The sequence below is a fragment of the Brassica napus genome, chromosome A9 (assembly GCF_020379485.1).
Source record: "Brassica napus cultivar Da-Ae chromosome A9, Da-Ae, whole genome shotgun sequence".
NCBI classification, from domain to species: Eukaryota; Viridiplantae; Streptophyta; class Magnoliopsida; order Brassicales; family Brassicaceae; genus Brassica; species Brassica napus.
In genome coordinates, this window is record NC_063442.1 from 32,416,847 (window position 1) to 32,432,452 (window position 15,606).

Here is a 15,606-nt window from a genome sequence, read left to right on the forward strand (position 1 = left end):
ACTGGAGCGATGTCCTGCTCAAGAAAAGCCTACTGAGAATGAGCAACTTCGGGTTGCTCAAGTGCACAGATTATTCCCCGAATTTGATGACTAAATCAAAAAATAAGGGACAAACTGTTTGGGAAAAATACTCCGGTATCATATTTTTCCAGACCCCGGGCAGGACATCGGCCTTCAGGTTCGGTGAGACAAAAGGCAACATGGCGAGACAAGCATGGGGCCATTGCAAATTCAAAAAAAAAAGCATTGATAAATGAGTTCGAAATCGTATATCGTCTCTGGTGAAGAAGGACGCAGAAGGCATGGAAGTGCTATGGTGATGTGGTTTGGCTTGAGAAGAAACTAAAGAGAGGTTCTATGTTCTGTTTTTCATATTTACTCTGTTTTTTTATTCATTCATTCAAAAACTGATAGATTTAAATCTCTTTTAAACACAAAGAGGCAGTCATTGTAAAAACATAACTTGAGATTAATATTTTTTTACATTCATTAGAAAATCATTAGAAGAAGGTGAGAGAGTAGTAGTAGTGACTGGTGGAGGTGTAAGTCGATCTCTCTACGAAAGAGCTCGTCCAAATGCAGGAATTGAAAAGATTCTCAATACATCGGTCCATGTGTTCCGTTTATTCGACGGAGACAAATGGACAATCCAAGTTTGGGGAGATGTGATCCATCTGATGCAAACCAGTTTCTAGCAATCTGGTTTTAGTGGTGACTTAGATTCAAACACTCTTTCCACTGAGATCTTATGTGATTTAAGCTTCACTACGTTACTTACCTACTTTCGCAATTAGTCCCCCATAACTTTGAGGATTAAAAAAGTTAATTGCTATCAGTTTTCGTGCAGTCAAAGGTTATTGGCCCACTAATTAGTACTTCCTCCGTTCCTAAAAGATGTATGTTCTGGAAAAAAAATTTGTTTCAAAAAGATATATTTTTTACCTTTTCAATGTATGATTTTATGAAAAATTGTAAGTTTCAAAAAAATTAATGGTGATTATTGAATTTTTATTGGCTAAAAGTTATGGAAAATTGTTATTTACAAAAAACAATGCATATTTAATGAGTTTTCTTAATATATGTGAAAAGTCTAGAATATGCATCTTTTAAAAACAGAGGGAGTAATTAATTACATTGAATCCAACGCCTCTACTAAACTACAAAATAATAAAAGTAAATTTATAGTAAATTTATGGTATAAGTGCGGGACAACTACGGATAAGTGCGGTGCGGTTTAAATATTGATGGCAGAGCGGTTGGTTACCATTCGGAGCCTTAGTTTTCAAGAATGCTCCTGCTGGTCAAATTTGGACTTTTATCACCAATTAAAAGTGCTTACCAGAATAATAGTCGATTAGCTCAGTGGTTGGCCGTAAACCGATCAATAAGACCGACAGATTAAGCATATTGCAATAAAATAAAACGGTTGACTGAATAGTCAGCTATAAAAAAAATTGCAACAGAAAAATTCAGGTGAAGACTATGATTTACGTGACATTGAATACTGAAAATAATCAGTATTGGGAATGAAATTAGGTTATAAAGGGGGACCAAATCGTGTTGTCCCAAATATCACACTATTATTATTGTGATACGGTGTTGGAGTTTGAGAATAGAAACATTGAACAATGAAGTGTTTAGTAACTTGACTGAACTCTAAACTAAAACTGGCTAACCTTTTCAATAAGAACATTGGGATCATGCCATTCTTCTTGGAGATTGAGAAAGGAGTAATCGTAATTACATTATTACCTCCCTTGAGCAACCTTTAATTTTGGCGCCATCACTATCGGAAAGGAAAAGGAAGAAAGGTACGTTGAGTCCATTTGACCAGAGGGCCAGAGCTCTCTGATTTTGGCGGCAATGGGTAAGGGGTATAAGTGGCAAAAACGTAAATCGGTGAACAAAGTAGAGATGTGTTATTTTCCTTAAGCTCCATGATTGTCATCATTAGGACTTTAGGAGTATGAGTGAGTATAGGTGTTGTGTTGTTGCTTTCTTTCGTCGGATTTAGTCTATCAAGACATCAACTCATCAAGTCTCGGATTTGTAGTTTCTTTAAACAAAAAAAAATAGTAGTAATGTATAAATTGTGGCTAATAAAATTTTTTCACCAGTCCTTTTATTAGTGACTTGATTTTTTTAACCATAGATTAATTTCTCTATTATGCAATTATGTGAAACTCATAGTGGCGAAGTAGAAATTGCGTCTTCTGCAATTATTCACTAGTTAACAAACAAAACAATTCTGCCAGCAATTTGTAAATATCTTAAGTTCAACTTATCATATATTCTGATATTCATATGTAGTACGTGTGTTAACGGTGTAAACGATGTTGGATCATGTTCAAGAGTATCGATCTTGTAAATCAAATGAGAGGCAAAGTTTTTAACATAAAAACATTTACCGAAAACCTTGTATTATTGAAAAAGAAGAAATATAAAACCAAACAAAATAAAAGAAGAAAATGTAGGAGTTGAGAGAGGAAACGTGGAATAAGAGAATAATAAGGGTGGCCATATTTTATCATTGCAGAGCACCATGCGATAAATCATAATTTATATGTCACTTTACATATAATTTCCCTGCACTATATATCATAAGATTTTCGAAGTTGACTTTGGAAACTTTAGTGGAATAACGACTAGATTTATTTGATTATCCCGTCTTTTAAGGAGGATGCACAAAATTATATAAAAGTTGAAAGTCCATTCGTAAAATCCTGTAACAAAAAAAATGTCCATTCGTATTATTGGAACTTGTCAATAGTTTTTGTTCTCTTATTTCTACATATACTATATATATATATATATATATATATCCTATGAACGATTTTGTATTAAAATAAATAAATGATAGTTTCATAAGATGTTTAATTAGCCTCGTGCCGATGATTAGTCTCCTTGACTATGTGATCTGCTCACGTATATTACACACAACGTGTTATATTTCTTCATCCTAATCTTTGGTCAAGGATTGTTAATAAATCAAGACTTTTAGATTTACGTCTACGCATTGTAAATGCTATATTTGTATACACTAATTCCCCCTAACAGTAAAAGTACGACATTTTTGTTTTTACACGATTCTGGTCGCATTCTTATTTATTTATAATTTGGTTGTAGCAAAATTTTAGTGTCTTTTAATAGCAGCATGCATACACACTGTTTTGTCAGTTTTGGAGAAGGTGTAAAATCACAATAAAATCCTGATTATAAATCTATAAATAGTAAACTTCTCTTTTAATTCTCTGTTTGATAAGGTTTTTAACTGGATGGGAGAGAAACAAAGTTATATATCTAGCTAGATATGTGACAAAATGATGCTTAATTTCAAAAGAGGACACAAAATCATCAAACATATCATATAAATTTGGCAAAAGAACATATAATATAGGAATACATGCATAATGAATATAATGAATATGTTTACCACTACGTGTGCATGCAGTTTTTGAAAATCCTAATAATACGAATATAAGTGGGTAAAAAAATGATAGGTAGCTGCAAAATTTGAATTGGCTTCTCAATATGTCGGGTGCAACAAGCAAACTAAGCAAAGTTTCATTTCATCATGACGCATCTCATACAAACATGTAAGAATAACATAATCATTAATTAGTTTTTTTTTTTTTGACGAAAAATCATTAATTAGTTTCACTCTCACGTTGTATTGTTTTGGTTTTATAATGTTTTTATAATTATTTTAAACCTTAAACTTCTGAATCATAAGTTTCCGCCTATTATACGTAGGTGCGATCGTTCAAATTGTCAAATTCTAAGAGTAGCAGTTATATATTTTAATTTGCTAGTGTGTTACGTAAGAAGCTAAACATGTTGTAACTTGTCATGTATTATGAGGTGGACCGAGAAAATAAAATACTATAAGTTCGTGTAATGACGATATACCGTTCAGACTTCAGAGGGTAATTTTCTTTTTTATCGAGGAAGTATCGCAGATAGTCCCCACCACAATATCCAATGCCTAAAGCGTAAATTAAGGAAAGGAACAAACCTACTTCAATAGTTGTATTTACTACTATTAAATTATTTGTCTACTCCCTCTTTTTCTAATTTTTTTTATATAGATTAAGAAAATAACAAAAATGTATATTCTTATTAATATATAGATTAAGAAAATAACATAAATGTATTTATATTCTTATTAATTACACCGATTTGACCAATAATATTTGTAATAAATAAATTTATTTATAAATTAATTCTATTAAAATAAAATAAAATAAATATTATCTTGTATTAAAATTCTAAAATTACACCTTTTGTGTACAAGAAAAATGTTAAAATGACATTTTTTAAGAAAAATGGAAAGTAATTATTTTCTCACTTTTTGTAAGATAAATGTTTTAAATATTAAATTTTCATTACACTATTATCAATTTAAAAATTATCAAAATAGTAGCTTACAGGAATAGTGCACTAATAATTAAAATTTAATATGCTTTTTATATTTATGAAAATTTTGAAAATATATTATTCAGAATAAAGAAATTACTAGTTATTATTGTTATTTAACGAGCTGGAATGGAACCACCACCGTCCCTTTACCGGGTCCCAGTTTACCCACCACCTCTCTTTGCCGGCCTTGCGTCGATCTCCGATTATTATTACATCCCATTTTCCTACACCATCTCTTTCCACATTTTTAATTTATCTTATGTCATAGAATACAAATATTATTACTGTTTGAGTGATATATATATATATATATAGTTTTATTTTCTCAGTGCTTTGGAATTTCTGAATTAGCTGACAAATTCGTTGTTAATTCTGACAAACAGTTATATCAGACGGGCAAAAATGTTTTCGAATAGTTCTAATAAAGCTCCGTATTTTTCTTAAAGATTTTAAGCACATACATAAGTTATTATTATTTTTTGGTCAAAGCATATACATAAGTTGTACTTGGAAATAGTTTAACAGGGTGTATCAGAAGATACGTCGAGTTGTTTGTACTATAGTAATGCGTATCATTCCACAAAATCAAACCACCTGATTATATACATGTGAACTAGTGTTCAAAAAAGTAAAATTTAATTTGAATTTGGTTGGTTAGGATACGAAGTTTAATGTGTTACAATTTTGTGTAGGCTTTTTTTTTTGTCTTTCTAATCAGAATTTTATCTACCTAAAATTAGAATGTACTCATACTTGTGTTTCATATTTAATGTGCTAAAAATGAAAGTAATACTTTGGAAAAAAAAGAACAATATAAATACAAACGAAACTAACATTTTTTCAGTGATCCAAAAAAGAACTCAAGTAGCTTAGATGAACTTCAAAAAAAAAAGCTGATTCGAGTTTTGTGCACATTCAAGGGTTGGCAGGATTTTAAATGCATCTATATTATGTGTATAAACTATAAATAATACAATAGCCTGTCATTGTTTATTAAATTGTCCTATTAATTATATTCCCAAATAATATTTTACAAATAGTGGTAGTTAATGAAGTTAGTTAGACTTTTATTTTCTTGATTGGGATAATACCAAAATTCATATAATAAAATCATTACAAAATACATTACACATCGCCGTAAGAATATCACCAAATTCTCCAATTTTAATAGTTCGGTCTTTGTCTTTTTATAGACGTATTTATTATGTCACTGGTAGCGTAAGCTGCGTAACAAATTAAGTAAAATAACAACACTAGTTAATTGTAATTAGTAGAGTAGTCCAATGTAAAGGGGAACGTATCATCACTCTCTCTCTCTCTCTCTTTTAACTCATTCTCTTTGGATCCAAATCTTTCGCCATCGACAAAGGAGATCCTTCCAAAGACGAAGAAGTAGCAAACAAAAATATAAAATCGAGAAGAGACTTCTCACACTCAATAATAATAATAAAAAAAAACAATCACAAACTCAGTTTCTCGTTCGCAAGATTCAAACTTTCGAAATGTTACTCTCCAGACTCTGATCTCTGTGTAGATGTAGAGGTTCTTGATGGGTCTCTGTCATTCCAATTCTCGTCACCCCGACCGAGTTCCCGCCGGAAACAGCCCACTTCCGGCGTCGGAGTCCGTAAAGGCTCCTCCTTTATCAACCTCCGGCGACGGCGACCTCTCTGCAGCGACCAACGAGGGCAAAAAGTCTCCCTTTTTCCCGTTCTACAGCCCGAGCCCAGCTCACTCCTTCTTCTCCAAGAAGACTCCGGCGAGATCTCCGGCGAACTCCAGCTCGACGCCGAAGCGGTTCTTCAAGCGGCCGTTCCCTCCTCCGTCTCCGGCGAAACACATCAGAGCCGTTCTCGCGAGACGGCACGGCTCCGTGAAGCCGAACTCGGCGGCGATCCCCGAAGGCGGCGAAGCGGAGGGAGTGGGGTTGGATAAGAGCTTTGGGTTCTCGAAGAGCTTCGCGAGCAAGTACGAGGTCGGTGATGAGGTTGGTCGTGGCCATTTTGGGTACACTTGTGCTGCTAAGTTTAAGAAAGGTGATTGCAAAGGACAACAAGTCGCTGTTAAGGTTATTCCCAAAGCAAAGGTTTGTTCTTTTTTTTTTATTTGATTTGATGTGTAGTCATGAGATCTGTTAGACTGATTAGAACTTGTTGTGTAGATGACGACGGCTATAGCTATTGAAGATGTGAGGAGAGAAGTGAAGATACTGAGAGCTTTGTCTGGTCATGACAACCTTCCTCATTTCTATGATGCTTATGAGGATCATGACAATGTCTATATAGTGATGGAGTAAGGCTCTCTTCTTTTAGCTCAGTCTTTGTTCCAATATGGAGAGTCTTTAACTAATGGTTTTGTTTTTTTTTTATTTTAGGTTATGTGAAGGAGGAGAGCTTTTAGATAGAATACTCTCAAGGTAAAGGATTGTTTGTTTTAATTAGTTTCTGTTTCGGATACTGAACATGGTTGTGTTGTGCAGAGGTGGGAAGTACACGGAGGAGGATGCAAAGACTGTTATGATACAAATACTGAATGTGGTTGCGTTTTGTCATCTCCAAGGCGTTGTACACCGAGATCTCAAACCCGAGGTGATTAAAAGGCTCTTTACTTCTACTTATACATCTGATGTTTCATCTCTCATCTTATCCAAGTTTTACTTTTGCTACAGAACTTTCTTTTCACCTCAAAGGAAGACACCTCTCAGTTGAAGGCAATAGATTTTGGTTTGTCAGATTACGTGAGACCAGGTACAAAGTCCGTAGATGAGAGGTTTAGTGGCATTGTTCCTTAGTGCTTACTTTGGTGGTTCCATTTGCAGATGAGAGACTCAATGACATTGTTGGTAGCGCATACTACGTAGCACCTGAAGTTCTACACAGATCCTACAGTACAGAAGCTGATATCTGGAGTGTTGGTGTGATAGTGTACATTCTCTTATGTGGAAGCAGACCGTTTTGGGCAAGGACGGAGTCAGGAATCTTCCGTTCTGTTCTAAAAGCAGATCCTAGTTTCGACGACCCTCCTTGGCCTTTGTTATCTTCAGAGGCTAGAGACTTTGTGAAACGGTTGCTTAATAAAGACCCACGTAAAAGATTAACAGCTGCACAAGCCTTAAGTAAGTAAACATATAATGCAATAGCCCTAGCATTTCGGGTGTCGGATAATTCGGATAGGGTCTAGAGGATGCAATTAGTAGCTTAGCTATTTTCGGTTCGGTTTGGTTCAGATATTAATTTTAATATCCAGAAAATACCTGGAAAAATCGGTTTCTACTTGGTTCCGGTTCTGTTATTTTGGATAGTTCGAGTTATTCAGGTAAACTATCAAATATTTTGGGTAGTTTGAATAATTTTTAATAATCTTTTTTCAATATATTCGGATACTTTCAACAAAATTTTAAATTATATAATATATTTGCTTATGTTATATGTATATATAATTAATATTTTTATATGTTCGGGTACCCGTTCAGTTTTCAGTTTCGGTTCGGTTTGTTATTTCAGATATAAAAATATAGGAACAATTTGGGTATTTCAGGGTTTTGGTTCGGGTTTTCGGTTCTGGTTTTTTGACCCAAGCCTAGTTCAATGCAATATTTAAAAGCTGCTAGAATGTGAAAAGATTGTAATCTTCTCCATTTGGTTCAGGTCATCCATGGATAAAGGACTCAAATGACGCAAAGATTCCATTGGATATTCTTGTTTTCAAACTTATGAGAGCTTATTTAAGATCATCATCTCTCCGTAAAGCTGCATTAAGAGTGAGTTTGATAAGTTCTTCAGTGTTTCTACTTAAATGGGTGCTAATGTTTATTGCTTACGGTTTACTGTTTTCTTGCAGGCCTTGTCAAAAACACTTACGGTTGATGAACTGTTTTATCTGAGGGAGCAGTTTGCTTTACTAGAACCTAACAAGAACGGAACTATAAGTCTTGAAAACATCAAATCAGTAAGTTTATCTACCTTCCGTGGTGATTAAGCTTTTGGTTATTTGTCATAACACTGGCTTGGACCTCTCTTTGTTAGGCTCTGATGAAAATGGCAACAGACGCAATGAAGGACTCGCGTATACCTGAGTTCTTAGCACAAGTAAGAGCCTTAGATTGAACAGTTTAAATTTTTGAAATTTGCACAATCTGATCTTTTGTGGACTATGTATAGCTGAGTGCTCTTCAATATAGAAGAATGGACTTTGAAGAGTTCTGTGCAGCTGCATTGAGTGTTCACCAGCTAGAAGCTCTGGATAGATGGGAACAACACGCTCGTTGTGCTTATGAGCTTTTCGAAAAGGAAGGAAACCGACCCATCATGATAGATGAACTCGCTTCGGTCAGTTCTTTTTGTTACAACAATATAGAACAAATCTGAAGTCTTTGAAAATGTTCTAACTAACTCACTGGTTGAACTTGTTTTCAGGAACTTGGTCTTGGTCCTTCTGTACCGGTTCATGCAGTGCTTCATGATTGGCTTAGGCATACCGATGGAAAGCTTAGTTTTCTTGGGTTTGTGAAGTTGTTACATGGTGTGTCTAGCCGCACTATCAAAGCTCATTAGAAGGGTTTAGACAGGTCTGAATATGTGTGAGATTTGTTTGAGATCTCTTCTCTCCCAAGAGCTTTGGAGGTTTATAATATGGCTTTGTCTTTTGTGATGAAAGCTGAGAAGAAGGAAAAAAAAGAGTGTAGCTAAAAAGAGATGTGTGTGTTAGTTTGTAGAAAATGAAGATGTTTTCTAAATTTGGTAACTTGTGATGATTGATGATGTTTCTGACATATCTTCTAGATTTGGATTTGACACAAATCTTATTCCCTGAATGGTTCTCTCTTTTTATTTTTAAATTAAAAGTCTCTTGAAAAGCACCAAAAACTATTAATAACTACTCAATTGTATTTTACTCATTTAATCTTCGACCTTAAAAATGTCCATCTAGATTGAGTTTTGACCATGTTGTAGCCTAAGCTAGACCATTCGATTCAAATTCGGATACCGAATTCACATGTATAAATAACTAGATCAGGAGCAAAATGAAAATGAAAATATTTAGATTCTAAACTAATAATCCATGTTATTATAACACATATTTATATATTATGATATGACTTGACTATTCAGAAATAGTATTTTCTAAACAGTAATCAGAAAACAGCTAATAAAACTCAAAACTAATTAGGGTTATCCAGAAATCCTATAAAACAGTTCATTTAAATGAAGTCAAAAACTTTCATAGTATTTGAAATTGTTTCTTATTGATGCAAAAAAACATTAATCTTCTCAAAAATATATATTAATCTTGTTATAGTAAAATTGAATTGTTTTCATAATTAAAAGTAAAACATAACAACTTTACATTAAAAGTAAACATAATTTTCTACTACATAATAGTTACACACTATAACAATTTTCTTAATGGAATAACTAACTGTTGGGCCGTGTTGGTGTCGAACGCCCACAAGGAGACTTTTGGGATTATCCACAGTAAGTAATAACAAACTGATCACCAAATTTTCTTCTTGCTGTGAGCCTGTGATGGCACTTTTGATCTGTTTGTTAAATCTCTTTGGAGACTATCCCTGGCCTTATAGATTGTTGATTATGCTTAGATTGTTTCTGTGTTTCTAGATGTGGTAAACTGTTGATTAAGTAGTGAGTTTCCTTAGCATGGAAGGAGAGTTAGGAGAGGCCCCTTTTGAACCAAATCAATAGTCCATGAGCTGAAGGTAATCAGTATTTGGCCATGTCTGGTATCACCAGCCTGCTGTAAAGTATATAACAGCTCAACTAGTAAAATGGTATATTTTGTTTCTGGTGATGAAGAACACAGACAGAATAAGTTAACTGGAATTTGCATTCCCGGCATAACACTGGTGCTCTTCTTGTCCTAAGTTCATCTAGTTTTGCAATCCACCTAATAAAATGCATGCTTTGGAATTGCGCATTTGAACCAACTAAAGAAGCCTATAGTATTACTGGTGCTCTCATCGTGAGAGCCTCACAAGTCACATGTCTTCCCCGAAGAGAAGCTTTGTTACTTAACACCTCCAAGGCTCCAACCACCCAACTTACTTTAAGAATCCACAATGCATTTCTACTTTACTTGTCTATTTCTTGATAAATAAATATGTTCAAGAAACGTTTTCAGTGTTCTCTCCTCTCTTTCTTGTTATATATCACCAACACAGTTCAATAGACGAAATAACAGCCAAGACCTAGTCTGTTTTCTCTCACCTAATGTTTGCAGGAATATGACGCGCTCTTCTAGTGATTTATGAATTCACTGATTTTTTAAAAAAAGTTTACAAGATGAAAAAACATGCAATTAATCATTCATAATACAAAAACGAAAAACAATGGTTCACGGCTATATGTGCACGAGTTTACACAGACAGTAAGCTGATACAACTTATAATTAGTGTTAAATGTAGCGTAAATGTCGTACAAAATTTAAATGATAAATATTGCTAAATGATACAAACACACTATTTTTGGCCTTGTTTCGCTCCTTCAGGCAATACAAGCACACAATGCTAGCTCATTTAATGCGTAGTCAAAGTACTCCCAGTGCGTTCCTGATCAAAAAATTATCATTACTCTCTTTTTTTCTAAGAAGGTAAAAAGGTTACATGACTCCTTATTGTTATACTCTTGATGATTATCATTCAAAGCTTCATTCTCTTCTATGAAAATAAATGGCCCTTAGAAGTTCCTCGACGTGACAGCACTTAAAGGACGATTGCTCTTATGTTTTACCTTTAAAGGGGGTCCCTTCTTATTTGTGATCGGATCTTTATTATCTCTATTCACATGACTTGTCGGATCATCTCATGTGTCCTGAATTTAAACACGAAGTCATTGTACCCTTTATAACTTAAAGGCCACAAGAAAAGTTCAAACCTTACTCGACAAGACCAAACATCTCACCCAAAGTAGAAACCAAAAGTTATGAAAATGAGATTGACAGATCATTCACACCAATCATAAACAAGCCCTTTAACGTTACTTATTATACATTCCAAATGCAAGATATACACATACATATCAAATGATCACACATACGTATACGTACCAAACGACTAAAAGAACATTGAATAAAATCAAAACCCCCAAGAATCAAATCATATTTTTAACCACTAGAACCTTGTGTTTGATGGTCGGATATCGAGTTCTTGAGTCCAAGCTCTCTGGTCTTGTACATGAAGACTCCAATATGTTTGAGCCAATACATCAGGATCCATTCCCATCACTCCCGAGCTTTCACCTTCTCCTTCTCCATCTTGGCCTCCAGTATTGAATGATTGCTCTGCGACCGTTCCTCTCGGTGCGATGTTTCTTTCTCTGAAAGCAAATTGTGGAAATATTTTATCGTATCCGACGCTATTATTTTTTTTTTCCAAATGCTTAATGTGCCAAACTGTCAATAGTGTGGACCTTTGCAGTGTGGGGGACTCTAATAAAAGTTCTCCCCTTTTTCGTCGCTCACCATAAATTTCGAGATTCAAGAAATGTATGCTAAATATTTAAAAAAATGGCTTCGAATTAAAAAATAAAATATTAGGGAAGAACAAATGGAACCACGCCATACATACACGGCGAATATATATCTATTAAACAATTTTATTTTAATGATAAAGTTCGATAAGAAAACAGAGATTCTTGATAATTTTTTGAGGTAGAATCTTGTCGGTTTGGATCAGAATCATGCCGTTTGTGGAAGCTATATAAAGTCTAAAATCCCTTTTTGGACATACATTCTGGTTCTTATTTCATCTTATATTATTTTCCTTATTTTTATAGAAATATATATATATATATATATATATATAATTGGAGGAAAACGATCATATAGTTACGTACCTTGGAGGTCCAACTACACCGTCGATGATAACATGAGCCACATGTATTCCAAAAGCTTGATATTCTCTTGCCAAGCATTGAGAAAGAGCCCTCAACGCAAATTTTCCACAGCCTGTTCCAAATTCAAATATTTCTTTACTGGATAATCAGTTTCTATAAGAATATTTATTTTTACAAATCAAATAGTCTAAAGAGAATTACATAGCTCGGAGAAACCCGCAACGCCATTCAATGACGCCGAGCAACCGCTGAAGAGTATTGTTCCTTTCCCTTTATCCATCATCCCCGGAATAACCTTTTTGTACCATATTAAACAAATAAAGTTAAATAAAATATATACTTTACAACGATGTAAGATATATAACAGTTCTTTTTTTTGTCAACATATAACAGTTCAAAATGTATAAATCACTCAATATTATATATACCCTACAAACTAAAGCTAATCACACACACAAAAAAAAACAATATTTTATAATAAATTATACACAACTAGTACGTCAAACACTTGACAAAAAACAAGTGCATCAGCAAATGATTAATTCTATCAAAATGTCCAAATCACTCACTCCAGGCTGCAGGTTGCTCGCAGAAAATAAAATCAGTAGTTTATACACACAACACAACTAGTATGCATCAACAATTTGAATAAATCTATATAAAAATATCATAGTTACGAGAGAAATGATCTTATTCATTTTCGCAAAAATATTAAAGTCTGATAGACCTTGATCACTCCAGCAATATTAACAAGTACTCTTTTAACATAAGTGGATAAAGTATGGGTCGAAACACATGATCATGAAATGCTAACCTTGCTTGAAAAGATAGTTAAAAAAATCCCATAAAATTCATAAATAATGTAAAAGTCGTTTCAGTACTTTTATCAAGATTTGGACAAACGTATACCTGTTGGGCGCACAGAAATGCAGCGAAGACAGAAACGGAAATTGAGGTTTGGAAAGATTGGAACGGAATGTGGGTGAATGAAGTTGGATGGTGGCTTGGGTAAGAAGAAGAAGAATGATAAGCATTGTACACCAAAACCTCCACAAACCCTAAAGACAGCACACCTTCAAAGGCTTCTCTTACGCTTCTTGGATCCGCACAATCAATTCTTATAGCAAACACTTGCGCTTTCTCTTCTCTCGCTATCTCTTCTGCCACTCTAGATAACCTACCTGCAAAATGTAACTGACCATATCAAGAAAGTGGTTGAAGTTTTATATTTCTATTTAGTATATAGTGACGATGAGTGCAACATTTTGTGATTTATATAAGTTTATGGTTGTGACTAGTAAAAAAAACTTGAGTAAGAAAGAAGAGAGAATGAATTAAGAAGAAAGAAGCTTTCAAGCGGACTAATACAAACTAAAATTGTTAATAAGAATAAGTGTAAACCAGTTACATACATTATTTTTTTTATCATCGAACATGTAGAGTAAAAGACTAAAAGTGTAACCGTTTCAACTATTTTTGTCGAATAGAAACTGAAATATGTTTTTATGTAAATAAATAAGTTTCCACTCATCAACTTGTTCTAAAAAGCTGCACGCAACTGGTAAAGCTTCTTGGATGTTTTGATATTTATTTCTTAAGAAGTTATAAGTTAATAGATGGAGTTTGTAGAAAAAAAATATTTATATGTCTTAAGGAATGAAAAAAGAGTAACTGAATTCAAACAAACTATTTACATTGAAAATTTCTCTGTGATGTATTAGTTACAAACCACTGTAATTCAAAGTCAAATTTACACTATAAACTCGAGAAACAAATATGAAATCTTTCTAACACAAAATTTACATTAAAAAAATTGTAAGAATGCACATTTTGACTATACGTATGTGTGTGAAAAACGTTAGCCGCCATATATTTTGTTAAAATCTAATAATAAAACCAGTCAAAAATAACTCCTTTTAAAAAAGAAAAACTGCTACAATTTCTTTATCTTCTTTGGAATATAGATGGAGAAGGGAATTTCAGGGAAGTTCAGCTAGTTTATGAGGTTGTGGCATAAAAGGGTAAGTAGAGAGAAAGGACTCAAACCTAGATCGCGGGCAAGAATGGCGACGGTGTAGCCTTCGTGTGCGAACTTTCGAGCGACGGAACGGCCAAGCTGTGGACCGACGCCGACCACCGCCGCTATGCCTTTCCCGCTGGAGCTCGAACTCCCTACGTTTCTCATCATCGGTTCTTTATGATATTCACTTTCCTTTCCTCGCCTTCTTTCTCTTTATAATCGATACTTCTCTCTAAATTGTGGATAAACGTATCAAAAAATAAATGATAATTTCTACAGTTGTTGTCGGCGTAAGCTGCCCCCTTAACCTAGGTCAATCTCAAAGCTCTCTTTTTTCTCTATTTAAGATTGTGTTGACTGTTGTGAGAAAGAGATATATATTCTTGTGGACTAGATACATTTTCGTTGCTATGTATAAACCTCATGTCATTTTTATCATAAAGTTTCCATATACTGTAAATCCAACTTTGCCATAATGTAAAAGCATCAGTGGACTGTGGATACGTATATGTACCTTTATTGATTTAATATTCGACATATAAAACTTTGTCATGGTGTAAAGTGTAATCTTATACGTATATATACATTTATTCATTTAATATCTTCCATAAATATGTGTTCTTGGTGAAAGAATGGCTTCCAGTGTATATTGTGGTTCTTAGACAAAGAGACATGTCATGTGGAAGCATTTGTGTCAATTGGTTCTTACTCGCTAGACTCAAAAGATGTGTTGAAAAGACTAAGGAGGTGGCCTTTTTGTACATTAAGTGGTTGAGGACTCATCTTTTGGTGAAGACAATGTATCAAGTTGTTCTTTATGCGAATATTTTATTTGCATTTTATTTATCTGATAGATGTAAACAGATCTTAATCTACTTTGGAATTCGTCGCATAGTTAACTCGATTTATAAAGATAAATTAGAAAGATCCTGAGAAATTGTTTTGTATATATTAATCAAGGTTAAAAACTGAGGCGGCATTTATCTGTGATTATCTTCATATAGCACTGTGATATATAAAAGTATAATAGTACTTATATATATTTATATATAAATATATGACTTTTAAAAATCTATTTTATATAGAATGAAGAAAACTTTTTTTTTAACATGAATGAAGAAAACTTATGAAGAAGATAACAAAATGAATAAATTTGAAGCCATTTGCTTTCCTTTATGGGGAATAATATTATTTCCCTTTTGATTTTGTTTTTTCTCTTGCAACTTGGAGATTTGTTGCCCCTTTTCCTCTTCTGTCTACAGCTCATCGGCATATCAAACCATATACATACAAATATAACATATGCAAATGCATGTA

At 33.7% G+C, this 15,606-nt stretch overlaps 2 protein-coding genes across 2 annotated transcripts; one reads left to right on the forward strand and one right to left on the reverse strand.

Moving 5' to 3' along the window:
- The first annotated feature begins 5,706 nt into the window (after positions 1-5,706).
- Positions 5,707-9,232, forward strand: LOC106405649 (CDPK-related kinase 5-like). The gene is made up of 11 exons (XM_048741021.1): positions 5,707-6,505; positions 6,581-6,711; positions 6,794-6,835; positions 6,899-7,007; positions 7,088-7,166; positions 7,238-7,534; positions 8,067-8,179; positions 8,260-8,367; positions 8,445-8,507; positions 8,580-8,747; positions 8,835-9,232. Exons 1-11 carry the CDS (start codon positions 5,969-5,971, stop codon positions 8,970-8,972), a joined length of 1,785 nt encoding a protein of 594 aa, XP_048596978.1. The 5' UTR covers positions 5,707-5,968; the 3' UTR covers positions 8,973-9,232.
- Positions 9,233-11,320: 2,088 nt separating this feature from the next.
- Positions 11,321-14,673, reverse strand: LOC106405659 (3-oxoacyl-[acyl-carrier-protein] reductase FabG-like). Its single transcript, XM_013846184.3, has 5 exons — positions 14,316-14,673; positions 13,179-13,450; positions 12,471-12,564; positions 12,270-12,381; positions 11,321-11,750 (listed from the first exon to the last, which is right to left on the reverse strand). Exons 1-5 carry the CDS (start codon positions 14,455-14,457, stop codon positions 11,546-11,548), a joined length of 825 nt encoding a protein of 274 aa, XP_013701638.1. The 5' UTR covers positions 14,458-14,673; the 3' UTR covers positions 11,321-11,545.
- Between the last annotated feature and the right edge of the window lie 933 nt (positions 14,674-15,606).

Coding starts and splice junctions, on each gene's coding strand:
- LOC106405659 (XM_013846184.3), bottom strand. CDS start 14,457: ATGATGAGAAACGTAGGGAGTTCGAGCTCCAGCGGGAAAGGCATAGCG. Junction 12,382..12,470: donor TGCGGGTTTCTCCGAGCTAT/GTAATTCTCTTT, acceptor AATTTGGAACAG/GCTGTGGAAAATTTGCGTTG. Junction 11,751..12,269: donor GGTGTAGTTGGACCTCCAAG/GTACGTAACTAT, acceptor ATTTGCTTTCAG/AGAAAGAAACATCGCACCGA.
- LOC106405649 (XM_048741021.1), top strand. CDS start 5,969: ATGGGTCTCTGTCATTCCAATTCTCGTCACCCCGACCGAGTTCCCGCC. Junction 8,180..8,259: donor TCCGTAAAGCTGCATTAAGA/GTGAGTTTGATA, acceptor GTTTTCTTGCAG/GCCTTGTCAAAAACACTTAC. Junction 8,748..8,834: donor TGATAGATGAACTCGCTTCG/GTCAGTTCTTTT, acceptor ACTTGTTTTCAG/GAACTTGGTCTTGGTCCTTC.